Below are 23,164 nucleotides of genomic sequence, written 5' to 3'. Positions count from 1 at the left end.
TATTGCTGGTATCGTTGTTATTCCTGGATGTTTAGAGTTCTTCATTTTCAACATTTTCAGATTTCAGCTAAAGAACTTCTTTTTGGTCACTCGGCTTCGGTGACATGTTTAGCAAGAGCAAGAGACTTCTCCAAACAGCCCTATGTCGTGAGTGCTGCTGAGAATGGGTGAGTGACCAGTGTCCACATTTAGCTCCATCTCCATGACTTTCCTTTGTAGCTGAGGAGGTGTGGGGTGTGAGTGGAGGGAGACTAGACTCATGGCAAAGTAGCATCCATACAAAAACCCACACACACCTCAAATGGGAGGTGCTGCATTTCGATCCCAGTGACCCTGAAAAGACCTGCATTCCACCGCAGCTGGGGAATGTGACAGGAGACCGCGAGGTTGCTGCCCAGCCAGTCTAGCCCACATCATCACCTCCAGACTTCACAGGAAACCATGAGAGCACAATCTAGGCAAACTCCCAATGCTGACCTTTGGCTTCCCAGGATTTCAGGCCGGGTATGGTATCGGACGCCTGCAACTCTACCACTCAATAGGCTAAGACAGGAGGATCACACTTTGCAGGTCATCCTCAACCCAGGAAATGGTATTCATTGGTGTTCTCCCACAGGGATTACAAAGTAGCATCCATACAAAAACCCACGCACAGTCGCCCACCCACTCTCCATGTACATCCACAAATGTGTGTGTACACTCACCCTCCATGTATATCCACATATGTGGAGAGGAATTATAATTCAGAGCATGGCTGTTGTGGCAAGAGATCACATCCAAAGAACTTGTAGTTCTGTGTGATCCTGCTAGAATACAAACATGCCTTTAATCCAGGAGACTGGGGCAAGCAGATCTGAGTTCAGGGCCAGCCTGGAATAGAGCAAGGTTCAGGTAAAGTAAAGCTTAGATCCAGGCATGGTGGTGCATGCCTTTAATCCCAAACAATGAAGGTAAAGTCAGTTTGCAGAAGGAGGCACCCATGTTTGAAAGTGATGTCTAATTGAATGGAAGAAATAGTGATGAATCAGAGAAAGACTTGACAGAATAGGATACACCCAACTCTCACGAGAAGAGAGAGGAACGGGAATGGGAAGTTATGTAAGGGTCAATGAGAAAGAGGAGGCGGTTTAACAGGGACAGTAATAGAGATACAGGTTGCAAAGAGAGAGCAAGCTAGACTCAAGTGAATATCAAATGTGCTAGAAAATGAGAAGGAGGTGGAAGATTAGAAAAGATTGCTGGAGTTAGTTTGAGGCCAAGCAGAGCAATTCAGGGGCAGAGAAAAGCCAGATTGAATGTGTCAGCTGTGAGAGGAGTTTGAGCCAGAACAGCTGAATTGAACCAGCCAGCCAAGAGCTCAGTAGGAGCAAGAAAGATTGAGCTTATTCAGCAGTAAGTCTCAGAGGCTGAAAACAGCTTTGCCTAGGTTAGGTTGTATGGAGGCTAGAAATTTCCAGGACTAGGCCTAGGTTAGCAGGGGGATGCAGTAAGCCTCAGAGACGACACCTGAATCAGAAGATTAAAGGTTACTTTTACACATATGTTTGTGTACATCCATTCTCCGTGTGTATTTTCCTATGTGTGTGTGTACACAAAAATACAAAGACAATCACAATTCAGTGGAGAGTGACTGAGGAAAATGCCCAGTGTGGACTGATGTTCTCTGCACATGCAAAATGAAAGCACAACATAAGATAGTTGAACTAAATGTGGGTAAAATATTAATCCCGATTATATGATAGGACCAAGTTGTACAGTTGCATTGAAGTGATTGCCAGACACAGAAAGCAAAGCAAAACAAAAAACAAACAAACAAAAAACGAGATTGGGGAAAATGGTTGTAAAAAGCTGGTAATGTAAAGATTCTTTTTTTAAAAAAAAGAAGATGGATGGGAAAGACTTATTGGGTATGTGCTAACCAAATGAGGTTAATATGGAAGCATTGGAATTTTATATTATATAAACATACATAGTTAGAGCAAAGTGGTTGATTAAACTTTAAAGCAAAAAGCCCTGGTATTGGCAGAGAGGATTTCCATCTGTTAAGTAAAGTTCTCACCAATGAATGACAAGTAGCTAAGTGTCAGAACTCAGGACAGAGATTTTGCCAGGAATAGGGCCCTTAAGACTGTGTGCATCTCAGAGTCACCCGCTAAGGCTCAGTGCAGATTTCTGGGCCTTCATCCCACAGGTATGAGTTCACAGGGGTGACCTTGGATCCCATAACTTGCTTTGCTAGTACAGTCTTAGGCTAGCCATCTATTCCTACATCTTAGAGGCTGTGTTTGAAGTCTGTCCTGCCCACCTGGGATCAGCTGGGGGAGTACAAGGCAGGTTAAGTTGCGAATCTCACAGTGCGGATAAACCATTCATTGACAGAGAACCAATGAGGGAAGAAGGTATATCCTAAGGCTCGTGAACTCCTACACACCACACAGATGGAAACATCTATCGTCAGGTGGGTCTGGGAATCTCAAGCTCTGATGGAGGAACCTTAGCTTACCAAGCATAGAGACAGCAAGAGAAAACTGGGCATAGATAGCTTTTAGAGAGAGTAGGAAACAAGATGTGAGAGTGCAGATCGGGGGCTGAAGAGATGGCTCAGCAGTGAAGAACACTTAACTGCTCTTCTGGAGGACTCGAGTTCAGATCCCAGCACCCACATGAACGTTCACAACTGTCTGTAAATCCAACTCCAGAGGACCCAATACCTGCCCCATCCCCCTTTGACCTCTACGGACATCACGCTCATATGTGCATATCATCACCCCTCCCCCACATAAATAAAAATAAAACTTTAAAAAACTGATTGTTAGTCATACCAGCTTTAAAATAAGCTTACTTTAACACATATCAGCTTCCTGAAAGTTTTTTAAAAACAGTGATGCAGTGTCTAATAACAGCCTCGGGGGGAAGATTGCTGCCGTCACTTTTTAAATGCTCTCAGGTGTTTGATGATGTGGGGAAGGGTCAGAAACTGCAGTGCTACACTGCATTGCTGTGTTATTTTCTGCCTGTTGGGTACTTAGAATTCAGTTTCTTCACATTTGATTTCTATGTGCTTGATTTCCCTTTTAAGTGTATGATTAGTTGTTTTATTTCTGATATATAATTCCTGTCATTCCTTCATCAAGTGCACAGACATATGTGTTGTTTGTGGACACACAAGTTTTCCTTCCTGTTCTGTAGAATCATGCCTTTTCAGGTTACCTTGAAAGCTCTTTGGTGTGCAGCTAGTTAAAAACAGAAGGAAGGTCTATGACTATTTTCTTCTGATTCCAGGGCACACCAACCTCATATTCGAGCCCTTTTAGAATGAGCCTCCTTTGTTGTGGAGACCTGTGCATTGCAAAGCGGCTGCTGCACCTCTCCTCTCCACCCACTAGATGTCAGGAGTGTGTTCTTAGTGGCAACAAGATTGTCCCTAGGAAGCGGTTGATAGTAGGGAACAAAAATCACCTCAGTTTCAGAATCACTGGTTTAGAATATTGACTCCTAGTGCTTTATTAGAAAAACAAACCCGTGATAATCATGAAATGCATGCAACATTTAACATTATTACTCTGTAATTTTAAAATTTTCCCTCAACAACATCATTTCCCACAACACCCATAAAGCTTGTTTTTCTTCTATATAATTTGTGTGTGTGTGTGTCTGTTTTGAAATTTCCAAAACCAGAGAATATTATGCAATGGTGGTTCGACTTTCTTTGGTCTACTGAACAGAAATCATTTAGGTTTAAACTGTCGTTCCTGGCACATTTCATAGCTTCATTGTACAGACTGTGTCTATGTCTCTATAAAATGCATTCAAACAAATAAGAGTTTTTAAAAATAATAAGGGTTTTCCAGATATGAAGTGTTGATTTGTTTATTTCAGGTTTTCAAATAAGGGGGGGAAGATCAAAGAAAGAAAGTTGGATCAGTGACAGACTAAATGTGGCCTCTTGGTGGTGCTGTTTGTTTTCATGAGAGAGGAGAGGAGAGAAGAAAAGAGAGAGGAGAGGAGAGGAGAGGAAAGGAGAGGAGAGGGGAGGGGAGGGGAGGGGAGAGGAGAAGAGGGGAGAGAAGCAAAGGACAGGATAGGAGAGGAAGGGAGCAGAGGGGAGAGGAAAGGAGAAGAGCAGAGAGGAGAGAAGAGGAAAAAAAAGGAGAGGAGAGGAGTGGAGAAGAGGGAAGGGGAAGGGAAGGGAGATCTCTGTATGTAGAGAGATCCTGCATACAGAGATACAATATGTTGTCCTTCCCAGAGTATGTAGTTTAAATTCAGTGAAATAAACTGTTTTTGAATGATGCTATTTCCCTGGAGACTTGAAGAGGCCATGGTACTGTCCACAATGGCTGAATTCCCACAATAGCCAGGGTGGCCCTACAGCAAAGCTTGCAGGCTGTAGGCAGGGTGTCATTACCCAAACAAAATGATCCAGCCGCCGTGTGTCAACCCTGCCAATGACCACAGCATTTTCTTGCCAGTATTCTGCAACAAAAAGCCGCAGGAACCATCAGGTCGCACCTAAGTGCCTCTCTAAAGAAGAACCTCGAGGCACAAGGATTACTCCAGCCAATTGTGTGGAAATGGCATAGAATAACGCAGAGTTCTCTGTTGCAGGGAGATGTGTGTGTGGAATGTGAGCAGCGGGCAGTGTGTGGAGAAGGCCACACTTCCTTACAGGCACACTGAGATCTGCGTAAGTACGCTCCGTCTAGAACACTCAGGTGACGGGACAGTAACTTGTACATGGCATTTTCTGTCTGAGCACTTTAAATACCTTTGGAGAACACTCTTTCCTCAAATATTCTTTTTCTTTTCCTTTATGATGGAAAAACATCCCCAGTAATCGTCTCTGTCCAAAGACATTGTTTAATAGCATTTGTTCCTGGTTATTTCATTTCTGTATCTTATCTTTAAAAATGACTTTCATGGTTTTTCACATTTCCTAAGTGACACAAAACATCCACTAGTACATGGGAAAATTCAGCTTTAACAATGTGCTGTTTTACAAAACACGGGGCCTTTTCTGGGTCAGGAGAAATGGCTTAGGAGTTGAGGGCATTTACTACTCTTCCAGAGGACATGAATTTGGTTCCTGCCTCTAGCAACAGCACCAGGGGGTGCTAGTCTCTCTTCAAGCTCTGGCAGGTGCACTCATGAACATACCCCTTCCCCACACTGATGCACGCATGCCCATGATGAAAACTGTAAAAATAAAATCTTTTGTAGTTGTTGTTTGAGCCAGGGTTTCTCTGTGTAGCCTTGGCCATCTTAGACTCAGTTTATAGACCAGGCTGTCTTCGAATTCACAGAGATCCGCCTATTTCTGCCTCCCCGAGTGTTGGGCTTACAGGCATGTACCACCGCGCCTGGCTTGTAAATATAAAAATCTTAAAAAACAGAAACAAAAAACCAAAGAAATCCCATTAAAGCTTGTGCCACATTTTAAAATCTTACCCAGCTCTTCTGGTGGATTTTTTTGATTTCTAAATTTGTGTGTGTGGGTATGAAAGAAAAAGAGATCTAGTTATAATTTCCATGATCACTTCTCAATTCAGGGCCTTTTTATTTGCCCTGGTGGTGGAGGTTGAAGCCAGGGCCTCAGCTGAGCTCTATCTCAGCTATACTTTCTGATTTTTAAAAGTAGGTTCTGCACTTTGATGGGCGGATTACAAACAGTCTCACCACCCATATGTCTTTATGTTTTTCCCATTGTTTGTGCTGCCACTGCCTCAAATAGTGTAACACTCACTCTTTCTCCTCTTCTCCTGGACCACGACCCAGTTACAGAACTCAGGGGAGGCAGAATGTATATACAGCCTGGTCTTTATTAAAGAAATACTTGGAAATACTTCCAAGATTTATTTGGTACAAGAATATCTCTCCAATCTTCTTGAAATGCTTTCATTTCTTACCAGGTCTTTTGCAAAACTACTGGGGTAGAGGACCCATGTTATTATTTAACTCTGAATATCACTGCAGAAGTAATACACCTGCTGCTGTCCTGTGACTTAATACGATTTCTTTTGAAATGATCTCTGTTTTCTCCTGGGTGGTAGGTTGTAGGGCTTTGAAGCTAAGCTGAAAAGTCAGCGTGGCAAGAGTGTGGGGTTGATAGAGGGGCTTTGAGGTGTGACCTGGTTCAGGGGGCTTATTGGGTAGAGGCTGACTGGAATTCCGTTGAGAGGTTACGCAGCTGGAACGCTGTCCATCTCTGACCTGCTGTACCTGGAATTCCATCCCATAGTATTACCACTGCTCCTTCCGGATGATTGGTGAGGGCTGGCTGCTGTGCTGTGGGGAATATCAAGACGTTCTCGTCCTGGATGCCGGAACCCTGGCTGTGCTGCATGCCTTTTCCTCTTTGCAGTCCCCGGACTGGATGACATGCATGTGCATTGTCCACTCTGTGAGAATTCAAGGTAACCCTGGCTGTCTCAGAATCCTAAGACTGGGCAGCAGCTAGTGAAATGCTCCTGCTATTGTCAAGCCAGTGTGTGAACACTGTTGGCGTTCAGCGTGTCCTGGAGACAGCTCTGGAGGCCATGTCAGGAGAAACCCATATCTCCTCCACCAGTGGGTCAAGTTATTAGGAAGCCAGCAGGAGGGGAAGACAAGTGAGAGAATGTGTTTCTGTGACCCAGTTCTCAGTTCTGCTTGCTGAGAGAAACAGACAGAGTGTTTTTGACCTGTTTTTCTTTTCTTTTTCTCTCCCTCTCCCTCTCCCTCTCCCTCTCCCTCTCCCTCTCCCTCTCCCTCTCCCTCTCCCTCTCCCTCTCCCTCTCCCTCTCCCTCTCCCTCTCCCTCTCCCTCTCCCTCTCCCTCTCCCTCTCCCTCTCCCTCTCCCTCTCCTCCCTCTTTCCTCTCCTTCTCCCCAGATCCTTGCCCTTTCCATTCTCTTTCCCTTCTTTCTCTGTCTCTCTCTCTCTGTATGTGTGTGTGTGTGAGTGTGTGTGTGTGGCAGCAGGACACTTTTTCTGGACATACCAGTGAAATTTAGTTTCCATAGTGGGTAAAGTGGAAATTGGTTCTACATTCCCATCTGAGTAAAGTCTAACAGGTGCCACAGCTCTTCTTTTAGCAGTACTCTGTACAAACATGGGGTTAGAACAAGAAATGAAATCATTCCCTTAATCTAACAAAAATCAAAGCTAACTATATCCTGCTGCCCCAACGCTGTGCAATTCTTGCGTGACTATGAGGTAACAGTGACAACACCCAGGTCCACCGGCTGACAGCTCATATGTGACCTTCCTTCTTTTCATAGAAGATTCTCTCTTGGTTGTATCTGTAACCGGTGAGCTCAAAGTATGGGACCTCTCCTCGTCCATCAACAGCATTCAGGTGGGCTTGGAAACCACTTTTTTTCCCCTTTATTTCAATCACTATTCATTGAAAATTTTGAAGCATGAGGATGATGCATGTTCACAGTTGAAGGTTTAAATGATATGTTTCCAGGCAGTTGAATTGCATCCTTCCTACCATGACTCCATGCATAATGTAAATAGATTTATTTATATACACACAGGGAGGAGTAGGGAGAGGAAAAGATTGTAATTTTAATTTTAAAAAAATGATGGTAGACATTGTTCTGTCCCTTTCCCTAGGACTCTTGTATGGTACGGAAGCTGTAACAGACAAGCTGTGTAGAAGGCTCACTGTCCGGGGAGGCCAGCATACCCACCTGCTTCCCAGCATCCCATTAGAGTCAAAGTCACAGACAAAGGGGGAAACACAGTGTGTGTGTTAGGCTGCTCTACACAGTCTGGGGAAATTTCTCCAACTGAAATCTAGGATCCTAGATATCATGTTGCTAGTCACTCTTTAGAAACACCCTCCCCCACCACCACCACCTAGCACGATCAGGAGTTTACAGAAGGTTTTGAAGCACTGAAGGCTGTGTTGGCAATGCCTGTCTCTTTTCAAAGCACCTCCTGTCCTGTTTCCTTTTGGTTGTAGTCCTTAAGACGCTTCAGGGTTGGTTTGTCGTTGTTGTTTTTTATTTTTATCATTTTATGCCCCTCCCCTTTCTGCCCTGTCTGGAAGCCAGTAACTTTATGTTTTCAGTGCTCATCATGGTTCCTGGTAGAATGGTTTTTGGTTGACTATCAATAATAAGTCCTTGAATCTTAGGCAATTTTCTGCTCACTGTTTTTTTTTTTTATACAAAGTAATATTTAGATCAAAACACTAAAAAGGAACCTTGGATACTTCCCATGTACAACATAGGAAGGACCTGTGTCAAACATTTGAGAAGGAACATGTCTTCTGTTTATGTGTACATTTCCTTGAATTTGTATTCAATTTTTGTTTTCTTTTGGAAGGAAAAGCAAGATGTCTATGAGAAAGAATCGAAGTTTCTTGATTCTTTGAACTGCCAGACGATACGATTTTGTACATACACAGAGAGACTCCTGTTGGTGGTATTTTCTAAATGTTGGAAGGTATGAAAAGTGCCAGTGGTGTACAAATGCAATGTTTTTATTTTTATTTTAATTTTTCATCAATTACACTTTATTCATTCTGCATCCCCCCATAAGCCCCTCCCTCCTCCCCTCCCAATCCCACCCTCCCTCCTCCCTCTGCTTGCATGCCACTCCCCAAGTCCACTGATAGGGGAGGTTCTCCTCTCCTTTCTGATCTTAGTCCGTCAGTTCACACCAATGTTTTTTGCTGAGTCAAACAACAGTAACACAATTTAAATATTGGGAAAAACCTCCTTCAAGTAATAATATGAAGACATGAAATGATTACCCTTTTATGTCTGTTATGTTTTATGCCTCTCATTATTTTGTGTAACACTGCTTTGCTCCCAAGATATTGTATGTGGACCATTAAATTCTACTTTTATCGATCACAAATCATAATCATGATAAAAATAATTTCTGAGGGCTGGAGAAATGGCTCAGTGGTGAAGAGCACTGGCTGTTCTTATAGAGGACCGGGTTCTGTTCCCGGCACTGCCTACACTATGGCTCACAAATCCCTTTCCTAGAGATCTTATGTTCTCTTCTTGTCTCTTCAGGAACTCATGCACCATGATGCATTATGAACTGGATTATTAAAAAAAGAAATGACTCTCCAGATTATTTTCATAAACAATGCCTGCATTTTACTTTTAGAAAGCTAATACTTATCACATATATGGGTGGATCATATTTCTGGATTTTTTAAATCTTATATCACTACCATGTTTTTAGGGAACATTCCTTCTTTTCTTGTGAATATATTCAGTGATTTCTCTGAGAGTGAAATAAAGCGAAGTTATGCTCCAATGGCATCTTTATTTTCTTTAACGTTTCCCATAACTGCTGTCAGAAGTCTATCTGACTCGGGTCACACCTATATGTTGTTACCAAAGATTAAAGTGCACAAGCCAGCTAAGAATTTCTGCTACACAAACATCTTATTTATATGGAATTTCTAAGTGCTTTGCTGGGACTCCTCATGGGCAAAGAATAAGACTATTTTAAAATGCAGAATTTGGGCTTCCATGCTTAACAGATCCATTGTGGAATGAGCTAGCCAGAGACCTTTACCCACTGCAGCCTATCTTAGGATAAATGTGAAAGAGTAAGTCTTAGTGACATAGTAGGAAATTACAAAATAGTGCCTTCATTCATGGGTACAGTATGTTTCTTTTTGATACTCAACAGGCTGTAGCATTAACGCCATCGCCCCCATAGTCTTGAAAAGCACACTTCACTGCTGTTCCTTTCTTTTCAGCCTTTATTAATGTGCATCCGCACTGTCTTCCAGGTTTATGACTATTGTGACTTTTCCCTTCTGTGGACTGAAGTTAGTAGAGACGGGCAGTTCTTTGCTGGTGGAGAGGTGCTTGCTGCTCACAGGATCCTTGTTTGGACAGAAGATGGTCACAGTTTTATCTATCAGCTGCTGAACAGGTGGGCTCAGATGGACGCAGCATCTAGAACATTCAGGTAGAAAATGAACTTGGGGAGGTTTATTATGGAAAAGCCTCTGCATGGGGCCCCTGATCAAAACCCAGAACAAAACAACTTTGGCACTGGAAGATTTACTCTGGGCTTGCAAGGCGCTCTGCCTTTGTACAGCACAGCGGGGGCTGAAGGCATGAGATTAGCCATGTAGAACTTGTACAGCTGGTGCGGGGCTTTCAAAAGTCACTCGTAATTATTAGCCCAACAATTTCTAACTAGAGTTTAGAAATTCGAATGGTGCCATCCGGCTTTTGAAAGTGGAAGCGGGGAGAGAGCAAATAAAGGACGTTAAATTTCTAAATTTTGCTTATGTTTCTCCTCACGCAGTGGGCTTTCCAAATGCATATGCCCCCCCGATGGAGGAGTCCTTAAGGAGACCATCTACCCTCACTTACTATGCTCCACTTCTGTGGAGGAAAATAAGGTAAGACAAGGAAAGCAGCCTCAAACTGGCTTCTTGCTTTGTAATACACTCAGCCTTGCAAAAATGAAATCAAGGCATCAGATCAAGTTGTTAATGAGAAAATCAACTTCGAGTGTTAATGGCTCCCGAGGAGAAAAAATGTCACCCTTAAGAACTGTTAGTTGATACAACAATGCCTATTCAGTGTAGGGAAATTACAAGTGTGGAAAAAAATAAAGAAGATATTAAAATTCTGATTTCACCACCACAAATATTAACTGCTTGCCTACTGTAGCAGGGAATGTTTCAATTGTTGAAAAATTGTATGAATAGTATGGGTAACGCTTACATTTCCTTTGCCTAGATGTACCAATTATTGGCATTTTATTGTATGGATTCACTCATGCATGTGCACACCCATCCCATGTTTTTGCTTTGGTCTGTTCCATGGCACATTCTCAACATTTTGATATACCTTTTCCAATTCTAAAACTTTATGAAATGGTTTTTATATTAAAAAAAAAAACTTGACTATACATCCAGATCATTTTCATGTGTACTTAGCTATTCTTATGAGAACTATCCTTCTTCAAACAAGTGTAATTAAAATTTCTGGAAGATGGTTGAGAATATAATTGTGAGCTTCCTACTTGGCTTAACTATACCTTTGACAGTTAACCACATCTGAAATCTAAGTAGCTGTTTTGTTCCAGGGGTGTTCTTCAAAATGATTTTTAACCTGTAGAATTGGTCATCAGTTAATTACCCAAAAAGGTACTTTATAAAGAGGAGGAGCTTTGCCTCAGTGACACACCAAGCATAAAATGGTGCTTCTGATGGTTTGCTTAATTAGGTGGCAGAGCTCTCAGAAGCCCACAGCCATGATGCCCCTTTAATGTTTTCCTGCAAAAACGTGGTTAAATCCTCTCAGCCAAAACTGAGAACCCCAGGTGCTGATGTGGCAGGAAAAACAACAACAACAACAAAAAAAACCTTTAGAATTACAGCCTGCATCGGGGGACATTTCTAAAATCCTTCACGGGCAGCAACGAAGCCTTATCACAAAGAAGTGTTGTGGCTCACTTAGAAAGGCATGTTTTATTATTCCGAAGAGCCTACTGTTTGCTCCTTTTGGCTTCACAGTGAAGTTTTACCAACAGTTTTCCACGGAAACCAAACATCACTCAGGAGTTTCTACGCCAACAAGCAAATATCAAAGCTATATAAAGCCATTGTTTCAAAATTGGAAAGTTGGGGCTGGAAAGATAGCTCAGCAGTTAAGAACACAGGTTGCTTTCTAGAGGACCTGGGGTCAATTCCCTGCACCTACATGGTGGCTCCCAGTCATTTGTAGCTCCAGTTCTAGAAGACTTGATGTTTTCTTCTGGTGTTCATAGGCACTGAATACACATGGTACACACACACACACACACACACACACACACACACACACACAGGTAAACATTTATGTACATAAAATTCAATAAGTTTTTTTAAAATGGAAAGCAATCTAGCATTTTCTCTCCAAGTATGAACACAAAAAGGTTCATTTTTCTAATGATTCTTCTTTAGTTATCCATATTTCTCTGCCCCTTGCCTAATACTTTAAGTGTAAGAAGTATTCAGAAGCTAGTGAACTATAAATAGAATAATCTAGTTTTAGGAATTTGGTCATAGTAAGCCTAGAAAAAGGCATTCTGCAACAACACGGCATTGACTAGAGTCAGTGTTTGGAGCCCTAGCATGAATTTACATCTGTGGTTTAAGCATCATTGAGCGTTTCCATTGGTTCCCTCTGTGAGCCTATCTGCTAGTGGGTTTGTGCGTCTCCAAGAGTGGGGCCCTGACACTCTGCAAGTCTCAAATGACATGGAAGAAGGCTTCAGGTCCAAGGTGGGCACGTGTATACAAACTAAGGATGAAGATGGTGGTGATAGCTAACATATGTTTCAACATTATCATTTACAAATTATATAAAGTACCTCATGACTTTGGCTGCCACCGGGAGGCCATTTTGAAACTGACATTTGGAGAGATTAAGTCCAAGCAAGGTTTCGAACTTGGGTGGTTTAATCTTATTATGGGGTTGATTCTGAGTTCGTAGAGTCAACAGTTGGCCAATAGTTCTGGAAAAGAATACCAAGGACTGCATGAGTGTTATTTTAACTGACTAACAGAATTGAAGCAAGTGAGAAAGTCTAGGCACCTTTGGTGAGAAGTATCATGAACACATGGGCTTTTGATTCAGAATTCTTAGATTTAAGGCCCATTACTGTCTCCATTACCCTGGGTCACTCAAGCCCTTTCTTTTGCTTTCTTCATATATAAGTTGAAGATCATGATAGCACAGACTCATAACATTGAGGTTTTTTTTTTTTTTAATTGATGAGATTTTTTTTAAAACTAAATATGTACCTACCCCTCATTGGTAATGCTTTCATGAAGGGATGTGTGCAGTAAACACACAACACCAAGGTTAGGTACTTGTGTCACATCTCTGAGGTTTAGCCAGTGGTCTCATTTCTAATTTTTAATAGTTTACTTGTTTTTATTTTATAACGCTTGGTTGGTGTTTTGCCTGTACGTGTATCTGTGTGAGGTTGTCGGATCACCTGGAACTGAATCTACAGACAGTTGTAAGGTGCCATGTGGGTGATGGGAATTGAACCCTGGTCCTCTGAAAGAGCAGCCAATATTCTGAACTGTTGAGCCATCTCTCCAGCCCCAAAGATTTTTTGTTTTGTTTTGCTTTAGGTTTTTGTGTTTGTCTTGTTTTGTTTTTGATGATGGTGGTGGTGGTTTTGTTTTGTTTTCCAAGACAGCGTTTCCCTGTGTAACGGAACCCTGGCTGTCCTAGACTCACTTTGTAGACCAAGCTAGCCATGAACTCACAGAGATCCACCAGCCTCTACCTCGAGAGAGCTGGGATTAAAGGCACGTGCCACCATTTTAAATTTTTAATGGAGACTATTGTTTTCTTCTACCTTAAATCAAGAATTATTTCATTTCATTAAACTTAAAAAAATTGGAACAGTGGCAAGTTGTTTGAAACAGTTTAATTCAGTTGGGAAGTCTTACTTCTCTCTTCCCTGTGGTCAGAACATTAGTTACCATTTTACCTGTGCCAAGTTTATGTTTTATTCTTCAGAGCCTGCATTTCGTCATGGGCTACATGAATGAACGGAAGGAGCCCTTTTACAAGGTACTTTTCTCTGGAGAAGTCTCAGGAAGAATTACTTTGTGGCATATCCCAGATGTCCCCATATCTAAGTTTGATGGTTCCCCTAGAGGTAAGACGGTTTTGTTCCCCACAACCCCATTTTCTAATATAGTGTCTCATTAGGTAGACCAGGATAGCCCTTGAACTCAAACTCATAGAGATCTTCCTGCTTCTGCCTCCCAAGTAATGAGATTAAAGATGTTCTTCACTCTGCCTAGCTTGCCACTTTGCATTCTTGTATTTTTATGTGTTTTTAATCATGTGTATGTATTTGTTATGAACATGTGTACATCAGTGCAAGTTCCCACAGAAGCCGATGCTGTGTGGTCCTCTTTGGAGCTGGGGTTAGAGGAGGGTGTGAGCTAGTCAATGTGGCTGCTGCGGACTGAACTTCTGTCCTTTAGAAGAGAAATGCATGCTCTTAACTGACGATCCATCTCTCTAGCCCCAAAAGTTTAAGTTTTAGTATGATTTTCTGAAAACTAACTTGTGACAGACCATTGTACGTTAGATGCTGTGATGATTCAAGACTGACAACGTGACAGGGCTGAGGATCACTGAGGAGACAAAAGCCTCTGGGCGTGTCTGTGGAGAGTTTATAGACCAGGGTAGCTGAAGTGGGAAGAAGGACCTCAGATGCAGGCAGCTCAAGTCCAAGGGCTGAGTCCTAGACTGAAGTAAAGAGAGAGAGAGGATACTGATTGTCAGCTTTGCTGCCTAAGTGTGAGCATCTCTTGCTTTGTGGCCTAAGAGTCGATGCAATGTGAGTGCTGCCAGGCGTGGGTGCTGCCAGGAGCTCCCGCAGCCACAGCTGTGCTCTTGAACTCAGAGCCGAAATAAACCCTTCCTTCTTTAAGGTTCTGCTGTCAGACATTCTGTCAAACAACCAGGGGAGTAAAGATAAAAACAGATATAATCAAAGTTTGTGGCTCTAATGCACAGCTACAACATAATTCAAGTGACCTTCCGCTGAGCATCCCAAGGGATCTAGATCAGCATTCTGAATGTGACTGAGCCCTTTCACCTGGTTCACACTTCTGAAGAAGAGATGACATCTTTGCCATAGTTTGCATATCTACTGAGAGCAAACAAACATGTTTCCCTGTGCATGTGTTCCTTTCAGAAATACCTATAACCACCACCTGGACTCTTCAGGATAACTTCGATAAGCATCAAACGGTGTCACAGAGCATCACAGACCATTTCTCTGGGTCCATGGATGGGGTGGGAATGGCGGCAACCATCACCTCCTCCGAGTACATTCCAAATCTTGATAAACTCATCTGCGGCTGTGAGGACGGAACCATTTTCATCACCAAAGCTCTGAATGCTGCCAAGGCAGGACTTCTAGAAGGGGGCTCTTTATTGAAAGGTGACTGATTTTTGTTTTCTATCTACTTACCTAGTTTATCTAAATTTCTTCAAGCCATACCAAAAAAAAAAAAAAAAAAGATGATGCAGAAGCCTCAGACCTTTGCTGGCACTTGCAAATAAATCTGTGCATAATTTAAAACTAAATTGAGTATTTATATGGGTTTTGTGAAGACTTAAGCAGAGAGCTGCCCTGTCCCACCAGAAGCTTTTCTTCTCTCTCTGTTTTCCACTTGGCTTTCACCAAAGGGCATGTTGAATAATAGTTTCACTATTCTTCTTGAAATTATGTGTGTTTATACCTGCATGTGTATGTGTGCATGTGTGAACACACACACACACACACACACACACACATATACACACACACACACACATACACCAGCACACTGTGTACAATATTTTAATTATGCTACTAAAATGGATGCTTTGCCGAGTTAATGTTAAATAGATATCAGTAAAATATTTCTGGTGGTCATTCTTCATGAGCTCATCTTAAATGACAAATACCAATTAAAATTTGAGTTGAAAACCTCTCTGATAACTGCTGCTCAGTTTTTCCAGCCTTTAGTTACCCTGGAAGATTCAGAATCGACTATCCTTGAGTGACTACATCAATATTACTTTGTGATTTTGATTTTGGAAATTAAGCTATTTAAATGGTTCCATAAAGGAATTATCTCAGTATATACATGAGTATCTAATAATGACCTGTGAAATTATAAGTGTTCTCCCAAATATTGACCATCTTTTACATTTTTAAACATTCAAGTCTTTACCAGTAAGGAATAAGATAGTTTCTTCCTGTGTTTATTTATATTTTCTTGTTAATTAAGTCTGGGTTCTTACTCATCTCTCTACATTGAGACAACACCTGCTAAATAAGTGTCATTATACAATGAGTTGTCATATAAGGAGAGAGAAATGGGGGGATGGAGATTTTAGGATATATAGCAAAAGTGGTATGCCTGTAGGGTTTTGTTTTTGTTTGTTTTGTTTTGTTTTGAGAGACATCATACAGTTTAGATAAGCTACTGTGAAACTCCCTACAGGAATTTCTGTTTCCTTTCCCTGCAGTGCTGGAGATCAAACCTAGGGCCTTGCACATTCTAAGTTTTATGCTTCATTTGGTTTTGTTTTTGCATCACCTTTCAAATACAACATTTTCTAGTTCTCATTCTTACTTTCTCCACACTTCAGCTACTCACTGAGTGTGGGCGGCCTATGATTCTGTGCTTGACAACACAGGAGTAAGTGGCAAGGAAGGGAGAAGAGATGATAAGCAGGTAAATAACTGCCATTCAAACACAGAGACAGTGGTGACGGTAGACATTTTAATCTAGGCCGATTTAACCTAATATTGAAACCTACACTTGTCTGATTGCTTCTGAACTGGCATTCTTTACAGCTTGCTAAGGCCAGAACACAAAACGAAACAAAAAGGCAGATCTTTGAGATTCCATTTCAGTCTGACTAAAGAGACTGGCAAATGGTCTTCTGCAAGTTGGAGAATAACGTGGCTAGCAATGAAGAGAGCATCTGGGGCTAGTGGCGAGGGGATCCGTTTACCAGTGGGCCTCAGTTCCAGTCCAGATCAAGTTTGACAGGCCAGGTGCCCAGGTGCCCGCATGCTTCCCAGATGCCAGGCTGAGAATATATTCTTCTCAACCAACAGTCTGTCCTAAGTAAGGGCAGTTGTTATTACCTGTGTCTGAGAGAGGGAGGGAGAATCCATGAGTCAGAAGAAGGGATCAATGCATCCACGTCTGTGGTGGCACAAGTAGTAAGTGACTGACTCACAGGAAAAGCGGAAGCTTCCACGAGCAGCAGAGCTTAAACATTGTGCCAGGCCTTTGACCCAAGGAGCTGGATGACCTATTCAAGCCAGAGATACGTTATCTGTAAACAGCGAAAAAGAGGTAGAACTTGATAACTTCAAACATTTTTTGTTTTTGTTTTTCTGGCAAAACATCCTGTGACATTTGCTTTTCTTTCCTGTTCAATTTAACTCTCTTGGCTGCTCATGAGAGGAGGGAGTATGTGACTGCTACCCCCATGTTATAGAATGTTGACAGCCATCTGCAAACAGGAGACTTGAACAACCAAGCTCTCTGTCTCATTCGAAGCTTGGTATAGCTTCTGATGAGGCAGTTTGCTTCTTGAGATGGCCCGTGAAGGCTGCTCGAGAATTTTCCTAGCCAATTGTGAGCAAATGTTAAAAATATGAGAACTTAGAATTACCTGAAAAATAATTTTGTGCTGCTTGGTGTCTGACCACTTTCCAGATTCCCCCTGTCATACCCTTCTCAGAGGTCATCAGCAGAGCGTGACTTCATTACTTTACCCTCACAGTCTTGCTTCAAAATTGGACCAAAGTTGGATGGTGTCTGGGGACCGAGGCTCCTGCGTGATTCTGTGGGACATTTTTACTGAAGAAATTCTGCACACATTCTTTTTGGAAGCTGGTCCAGTAACAAGACTTTTGATGTCACCAGAGAACTTGAAAGTAAGTGAACCTAAAGAGTCAAACACAACACACAAAGTAAAAAGTGAATAGCAGCAAAAACCTATATTCCCATAAGCAATCAAACAAACAAAACAAGAAACATTCACCTTCCTTCTGCCTGCAGTTAGCTAGCTGCTTCTGCCAAGCTTGCTTTTAACTTTTCAGTATCAATTTTAATTTTATTCTAGCACACTACACAAACAATGCTTCTAAAGAAAACATTGGATCACTGAAAGCTTTATAAAAATCATCTTCATTGCACACATTTTTTTTTCTCCCTAATTCTGTGTTAATTTTTAGTACAGAATTTTAAAATAAATCCAAAGATTATGCAAAAACAAGTCAAAGATGGTAGGAATATACAAATTAAAATGTAGCTTTTATTTCCTTAATCAATACTGAGTGAGCATTTGATAAATATTGAATTTATGAACACCTAGTCTACCTTGTTGGAGAAAAGACATAGTGATAGTTCCTGTCTTATGAGATGTCAGGTTAAATCCAGTTCGCAAAGAGCTGAGGTCTTAGTTAAAATGTGAACTAAATTTTGGGGGGAAAGTCTGTGGCAAGGTGTTTGGTAAGTTAGATTGGCTTATAAAATTATGTTCATATGGTGTAAACTTGGAGAAATTGACACTGTGTTTTGGTGGGAAGACATGAAGAAATATAGTTCTTGACCACAAAGGATTAAAGTAAACTGTGAACCGCTGTTCCAGAAACTTCCATGCGAGCATTTGGGATGCTGTGGAAGGTATATTAGTCCTGAGTCTGCCTCCAGCTCCTCTTTCAATTCTTTTTTCTGCCCCAGAACAGAACTGCAGCTCTGTCTCACTCTCGCTCTCTTTTCCTCCTGCCCCCTTGCAGGTGAAGCAGCTGTTAGTGTCAGAAGCCATTCAGAACAAGTCAGGTAAAACAGGGCTTTCCGGAGAGAGCACAGTGGCCATCAGCACGGGGGCTCCACGGAGCTTAGGCCATGAATTCAGAAACATCGTTCCTACCCTCGAGAGCACATTACTCTGCAACTCTCCTCCTTCTCTTTTCCTGTGAGCTCTTTCATATTCTAGCTTTCAAGGGTTTAGAAAGCAGTGTTGGATTGACCTGGCATGGGTCATATGTGTGCTCACTCACAGCCATATGATTTGTATTCTTGTGATTTTGTGTGTGTATCTGTGTGTATGTGGTGTATCTGCATGTGTGGGTGCTGGGTTTGTGTATATGGTGTGGTGTGTGTGTGCTTGGGTGTATGTGGGTGTGCGCCTGTGTATGTATGTATATGCCTCTGCGTGTCTGTGTGTTTGTGCATGTGTGTGTCTTTCTTGATCTCACGGAGCTGTACATTCTAGAAGCTTTGGAGTATACCTGTCCTCTACAAGGTAGGATGTCTGGAGATATTTTACATCTGACTCATCCTGAAGTCTAGGTTCCATGTGTATCACAGCTGTCATTTCATGTGTGTGTGTGTGTTTTCCCTCCTCAGGATTTTTTTAGGCTCCTTGGAATTGAGAAGAAAAAAAAAAAAAAACTTGCTGTCTGATGCCCCACGGAGCGATGAGCCATCAGTGTCTGAGCTGTGGCTCTGGATGGCTCAGCAGCCCCACGTGGTACTGAGGACTGAGTTTTGGGCTGTGTACATCTGGGAACATGTTTTTGACTACTGTGTCCCCAGCTCACTTAGTGACTGTTTAATTTTTTTTTTTTTTTTTTCATTTTATCAGTTGGTTGCCCAGGTTGGGTGGGGAGGGTGACCACCGATGACTTTGACAAATGTCTTCGGGACTGCTGTCCTGTGAACCTCCTCACGTCCTTGTGCTCTTGAGGGAGCACCTTCAGCGGGAATCATCTAATGCTCGCCTCTTTTAGATTATGTCTACACCGAGTTTCCTGTTTGGATTGGAATCTGTGGAGCTCCGGGAACCACACCAAATCACATTTTGAGGCTTTAAGTGGGAAGTCTCGGCTCTCAATACCCTTGGGTCTAAGTTTGTGTCCACAAATAGCTTCTTTTTGTGGTGACAAATGGGTTCTGGGGTTTATTGTGTTCTGCACAGTTTCCGACATCAGCACTGCTGCCTGCATTTGCTGAGTGGTAGGAACACTTCACTATCTTGCAAGAGGATCTGGCTGCTCCTTTCTCTTTCACTCTTCCTCCTGACCTTCCTGGCAGGTTGGTGAGTGTACACCACCCTGCTCTGTCTCTACAGCTGATCTGTGAGTGCCCCATGAAGAAGTTCTGTGCCATGCAGAAACACACTCTACATAAAAAGCTTGTAAACAGGACAGAACAGTACGGGGAGATTTAACTCCCTTGGGCAAGCTACATGGGACTTTTTGCTTATGTAAACCCATTGTGTTCCTACAGCTAAGCAATGGCCAGATACTCTGCTGTGTGTGCGGGGACCACTCCGTGGCTCTCCTTCACCTGGAAGGGAGACGGTGCCTCCTGCGAGCCCGGAAGCACCTTTTCCCCGTGAGGACAATCAGATGGCACCCGGTTGAGAACTTCCTAATTGTTGGGTGTGCAGATGACTCTGCCTACATCTGGGAAATTGAAACAGGTAAGCAGAAAGGTTACCCCTGTTTATCCTTTGTCCATCTGTGGTGTGCAAGCATTTGTCTAGAAGGGGGGTTCTGTAACTCACACAGCGATGACCTCAGTTGTTTTCCCTTTTGGTTGGGCTACATTTATAGCTCCAGTGGAAGTGTGGGAAATAAAACACAGTGGCCTAAGTCAGATCCTGACTAGCTGATGATTAGCTGACAGGGCAGTGCTCAGGAATGAGCCAGATATTTCTGGAAGCTATAAATAAAAACATAAGTTATCTACTTTAATTATTAACAAGAGAGAAATTTAGTGTCCTACTGGTCTCAAATTATCATTAAATTCTGCCTTCTTCAGCATAGTCACCAACTCAGCAACATTTTGAGCTAATTGATGATCAGTAATAATGGAATATAATTAATTATAAAAACTCCAAAAAAAACTTGAGTCAGGGAAACTGAAGACTAAGCAGTTTGACTGAACTTTTTGATGTTGTAACCACAGAGATTGTATGTTTTGAGCATTGAAGGGATTTCTTTTCCTTTCTTTTTTTTTCAAGTTTGATTAGATGTCTGAAGATAGAATAATACATTTCAGAGAGTTCTGGGAACATACCAAATAAGGGAAGTGTAATTACTGAATATGAGTTAGAGGGGATCTCTTGGGAGTGTGTTCCACAGACTCTACTGAACAATTTTTATTGATCAAACAGTAGTGGTTTTGTGTTGGGTGTTGTTTACAGACTGGTTAGTTCCTAATATAGTTTCAGCTTATACTTTGCCAATGTAATTGCAGTTTTCTCTCCATTTGACTGTCATGGGCTAGTGATGGTTATTTGTGCCCTGGAGTTTCAGGTGCCGTCTGACACTGCCCTGCAATGGGACCATGTTTAACAGCTTTGGCAGCTTTGATGTTCATTGTCTCATTTGACTCTCACAACTTGTGGGGTAGAGAGGAGAGATCCTGGTCATCACTGTATTGATGCGGCATGCCACGCCTGCTACGGAAATACACAGAGCTGAGAAGTGGGAGACAGTTCCAGGTCCTTCGCAACACTTCACATGGTTTATCCCAAACTATGGTCATTTGATTTTATTACTTTTTGCTTTTCGTTTATGGGTGTGTTGTGCCTATGCATACGCTTGTGCATCGTGGATGTCTAGTACCTGACGAGGCCAGAAGAGGGCATCGGGTTCCCAGGGACTGGAGTTATAGTTGTGTACCACCACATGGTGCTGGAACTTGAAATCAGATCCTCTGCAAGAGCAGCCAGTGCTCCTAGTTACTGAGCCATATTCTCAGCTGGAGTCAGGAAACAACTTTAAATCTTTGTGTAAGCTATGGATCTGAGTGATAGTTGAATATAGTGGATAGAAGAGACTGGGAAGCATTGACTGCCTCTAGGACCTTTTAGGGAAAACTTATCTACACATGGGCAAGGCACGTGGCTTGTCTGCAAAATAGTTCCCTTGTCTGTGGAGTAGATTTAATCATACAGGATTAAATCAGGAAATATCTCTCATATCAGAAAATGATAGCGAATCATTACTAATATTAGCTAAACCACCACCAGCACCACCACCATCATCATTGTCCAAGACTCTAGTATATCTTAACTCCTGTTATGAAGCCCTTTCCTGTAGAACACAAGTGCTTACTCACGTTTGCAGCTGCATATTTAAGTGTAGATACTTGGTGACCAGATGATAGAATTGAGAACAAATGAAGAGCCATGTGACCACTCACAAAGGTTCATGGTTCTGCTAGTCCACCTCATTATCAAAACATACATGCTATAAACGCTCTCTCCCTACTACTCTGCACATTTCCATGTCAGTAAACAGATGCCTGCGTTATATTTCAATCACAGTTCTAGCAGGAAACAGGAGTTGACTCATATTTGTCAAATGATGAAAAATTCACGAATGGGGTATTTGCAAATATGTGGTGAGGGAGCAGGCTGGGAATGAGGGGATAAGTGATGAGTTCCCTAGCACATGGACATGGGCAACACGGGGGATCTCTCTCTCTTCCTCCCCTGATAAATGAAGCAGAAAGAAATGGAACTCAACTGAAAACCAGGAAGTCCAGGGGACACTCTAGCCAGACTTGCAGGGTTGATGGAGGGAGAGCGCTGAAGCGATTTTCATCCTTTTACAATCGCCTTCATTATTTAATCCCACTAGACATCAGAGGTTCTGGTTCTTGGCATCAGCCTCAGTGAGAATGGAGCAGGACACAAGAGGTAGGGGCAGATGGGCTGGGCTGTCCAATGGACAATGATCAGGATAGTGGTCGTTAGGGACAGAACATATTTTAATTCACTAGTCTCCTATAATTGACTGTGAACATTGTTTCTGTAGAACTATTGTATCAAATAGTAAGTGCATGTTTTCTACCAAATTAATCTATGAAATTTGTTTTGTTTTGTTTTGTTTTGTTTCTGAATGAGGTTTTCCAACTGGTGTTAACTATGGTGGCATCTTTTAAAAAATAAATAATATAAATAAATAAAATGACATCAGCTCAATCTAAGAATTCACTTAGGAATGAAAGTGGTATTACTTATACATCTATCCGAGTCTTCGTATCCCTCACTTTTTTCCAGATTCCCTCCTAAAGACCATCAGACCTCAGAACTGCTTTAAACTAAGATTACCTAACTTGTTTTAACCTTGCGTCTGGTATTAGCTTTGTTTAGGATTGCCTTTAATCTCTACAATATTTTTGTTTGTTTGTTTTCACGTAAGGTTTTTTTTTTTTTTTTTTTTTTACGTTTTTAGGTTTACATGTATTTAGTTTATGAATATGGGTATTTTGCCTGCATATATGTCTGTGTACCACATGGGTGTGGATGTCAGTAGAGGGTATCTGATCCCCTGGAACTAGTGTTATACAGGGTTTTGAGCTGCCATGAAAGGTGCTGGGAATCAAACTCAGGTCCTCTGGAAGAGCAGACAGTGGTCCTCACTTCTGAGTTATCTCTCTAGCTCCATCTGTTTAAGATTTAGGAGACCATCTTTCCCTTCCCAAGCTGAATACCAGCTGCTTAAGGTGGAACGGTCATTTTTATCATGCTTTATTTTTAAGTTTATTCTTTTTATATAAAGGTGGAAAAATCTGGGGTCAGGAAGATTTTCCAAGTGAATTTTTTCATAATGGTAGGGAGCAGAAA

At 42.0% G+C, this 23,164-nt stretch overlaps 1 protein-coding gene across 2 annotated transcripts in view; it reads left to right on the top strand.

Moving 5' to 3' along the window:
• Wdr72 (WD repeat domain 72) overlaps positions 1-23,164 on the top strand; it is a 176,242-nt gene that overhangs the window by 33,706 nt on the left and 119,372 nt on the right. For both annotated transcript variants that reach the window (XM_060384761.1, XM_060384760.1), the window contains exons 3-13: positions 61-167; positions 4,609-4,687; positions 6,239-6,413; positions 7,259-7,335; positions 8,316-8,435; positions 9,751-9,896; positions 10,278-10,374; positions 13,502-13,643; positions 14,697-14,945; positions 17,230-17,450; positions 19,810-20,005. In XM_060384761.1, coding sequence (XP_060240744.1) covers positions 61-167; positions 4,609-4,687; positions 6,239-6,413; positions 7,259-7,335; positions 8,316-8,435; positions 9,751-9,896; positions 10,278-10,374; positions 13,502-13,643; positions 14,697-14,945; positions 17,230-17,450; positions 19,810-20,005 — 1,609 coding nt within the window. The remainder of the gene's footprint in view (positions 1-60; positions 168-4,608; positions 4,688-6,238; positions 6,414-7,258; positions 7,336-8,315; positions 8,436-9,750; positions 9,897-10,277; positions 10,375-13,501; positions 13,644-14,696; positions 14,946-17,229; positions 17,451-19,809; positions 20,006-23,164) is intronic.

Source organism: Meriones unguiculatus, chromosome 6 (assembly GCF_030254825.1).
Source record: "Meriones unguiculatus strain TT.TT164.6M chromosome 6, Bangor_MerUng_6.1, whole genome shotgun sequence".
Lineage (NCBI taxonomy): Eukaryota > Metazoa > Chordata > Mammalia > Rodentia > Muridae > Meriones > Meriones unguiculatus.
Note: the sequence above shows the minus strand (reverse complement) of the source record. Positions and strands in the feature narration are given on the sequence as shown.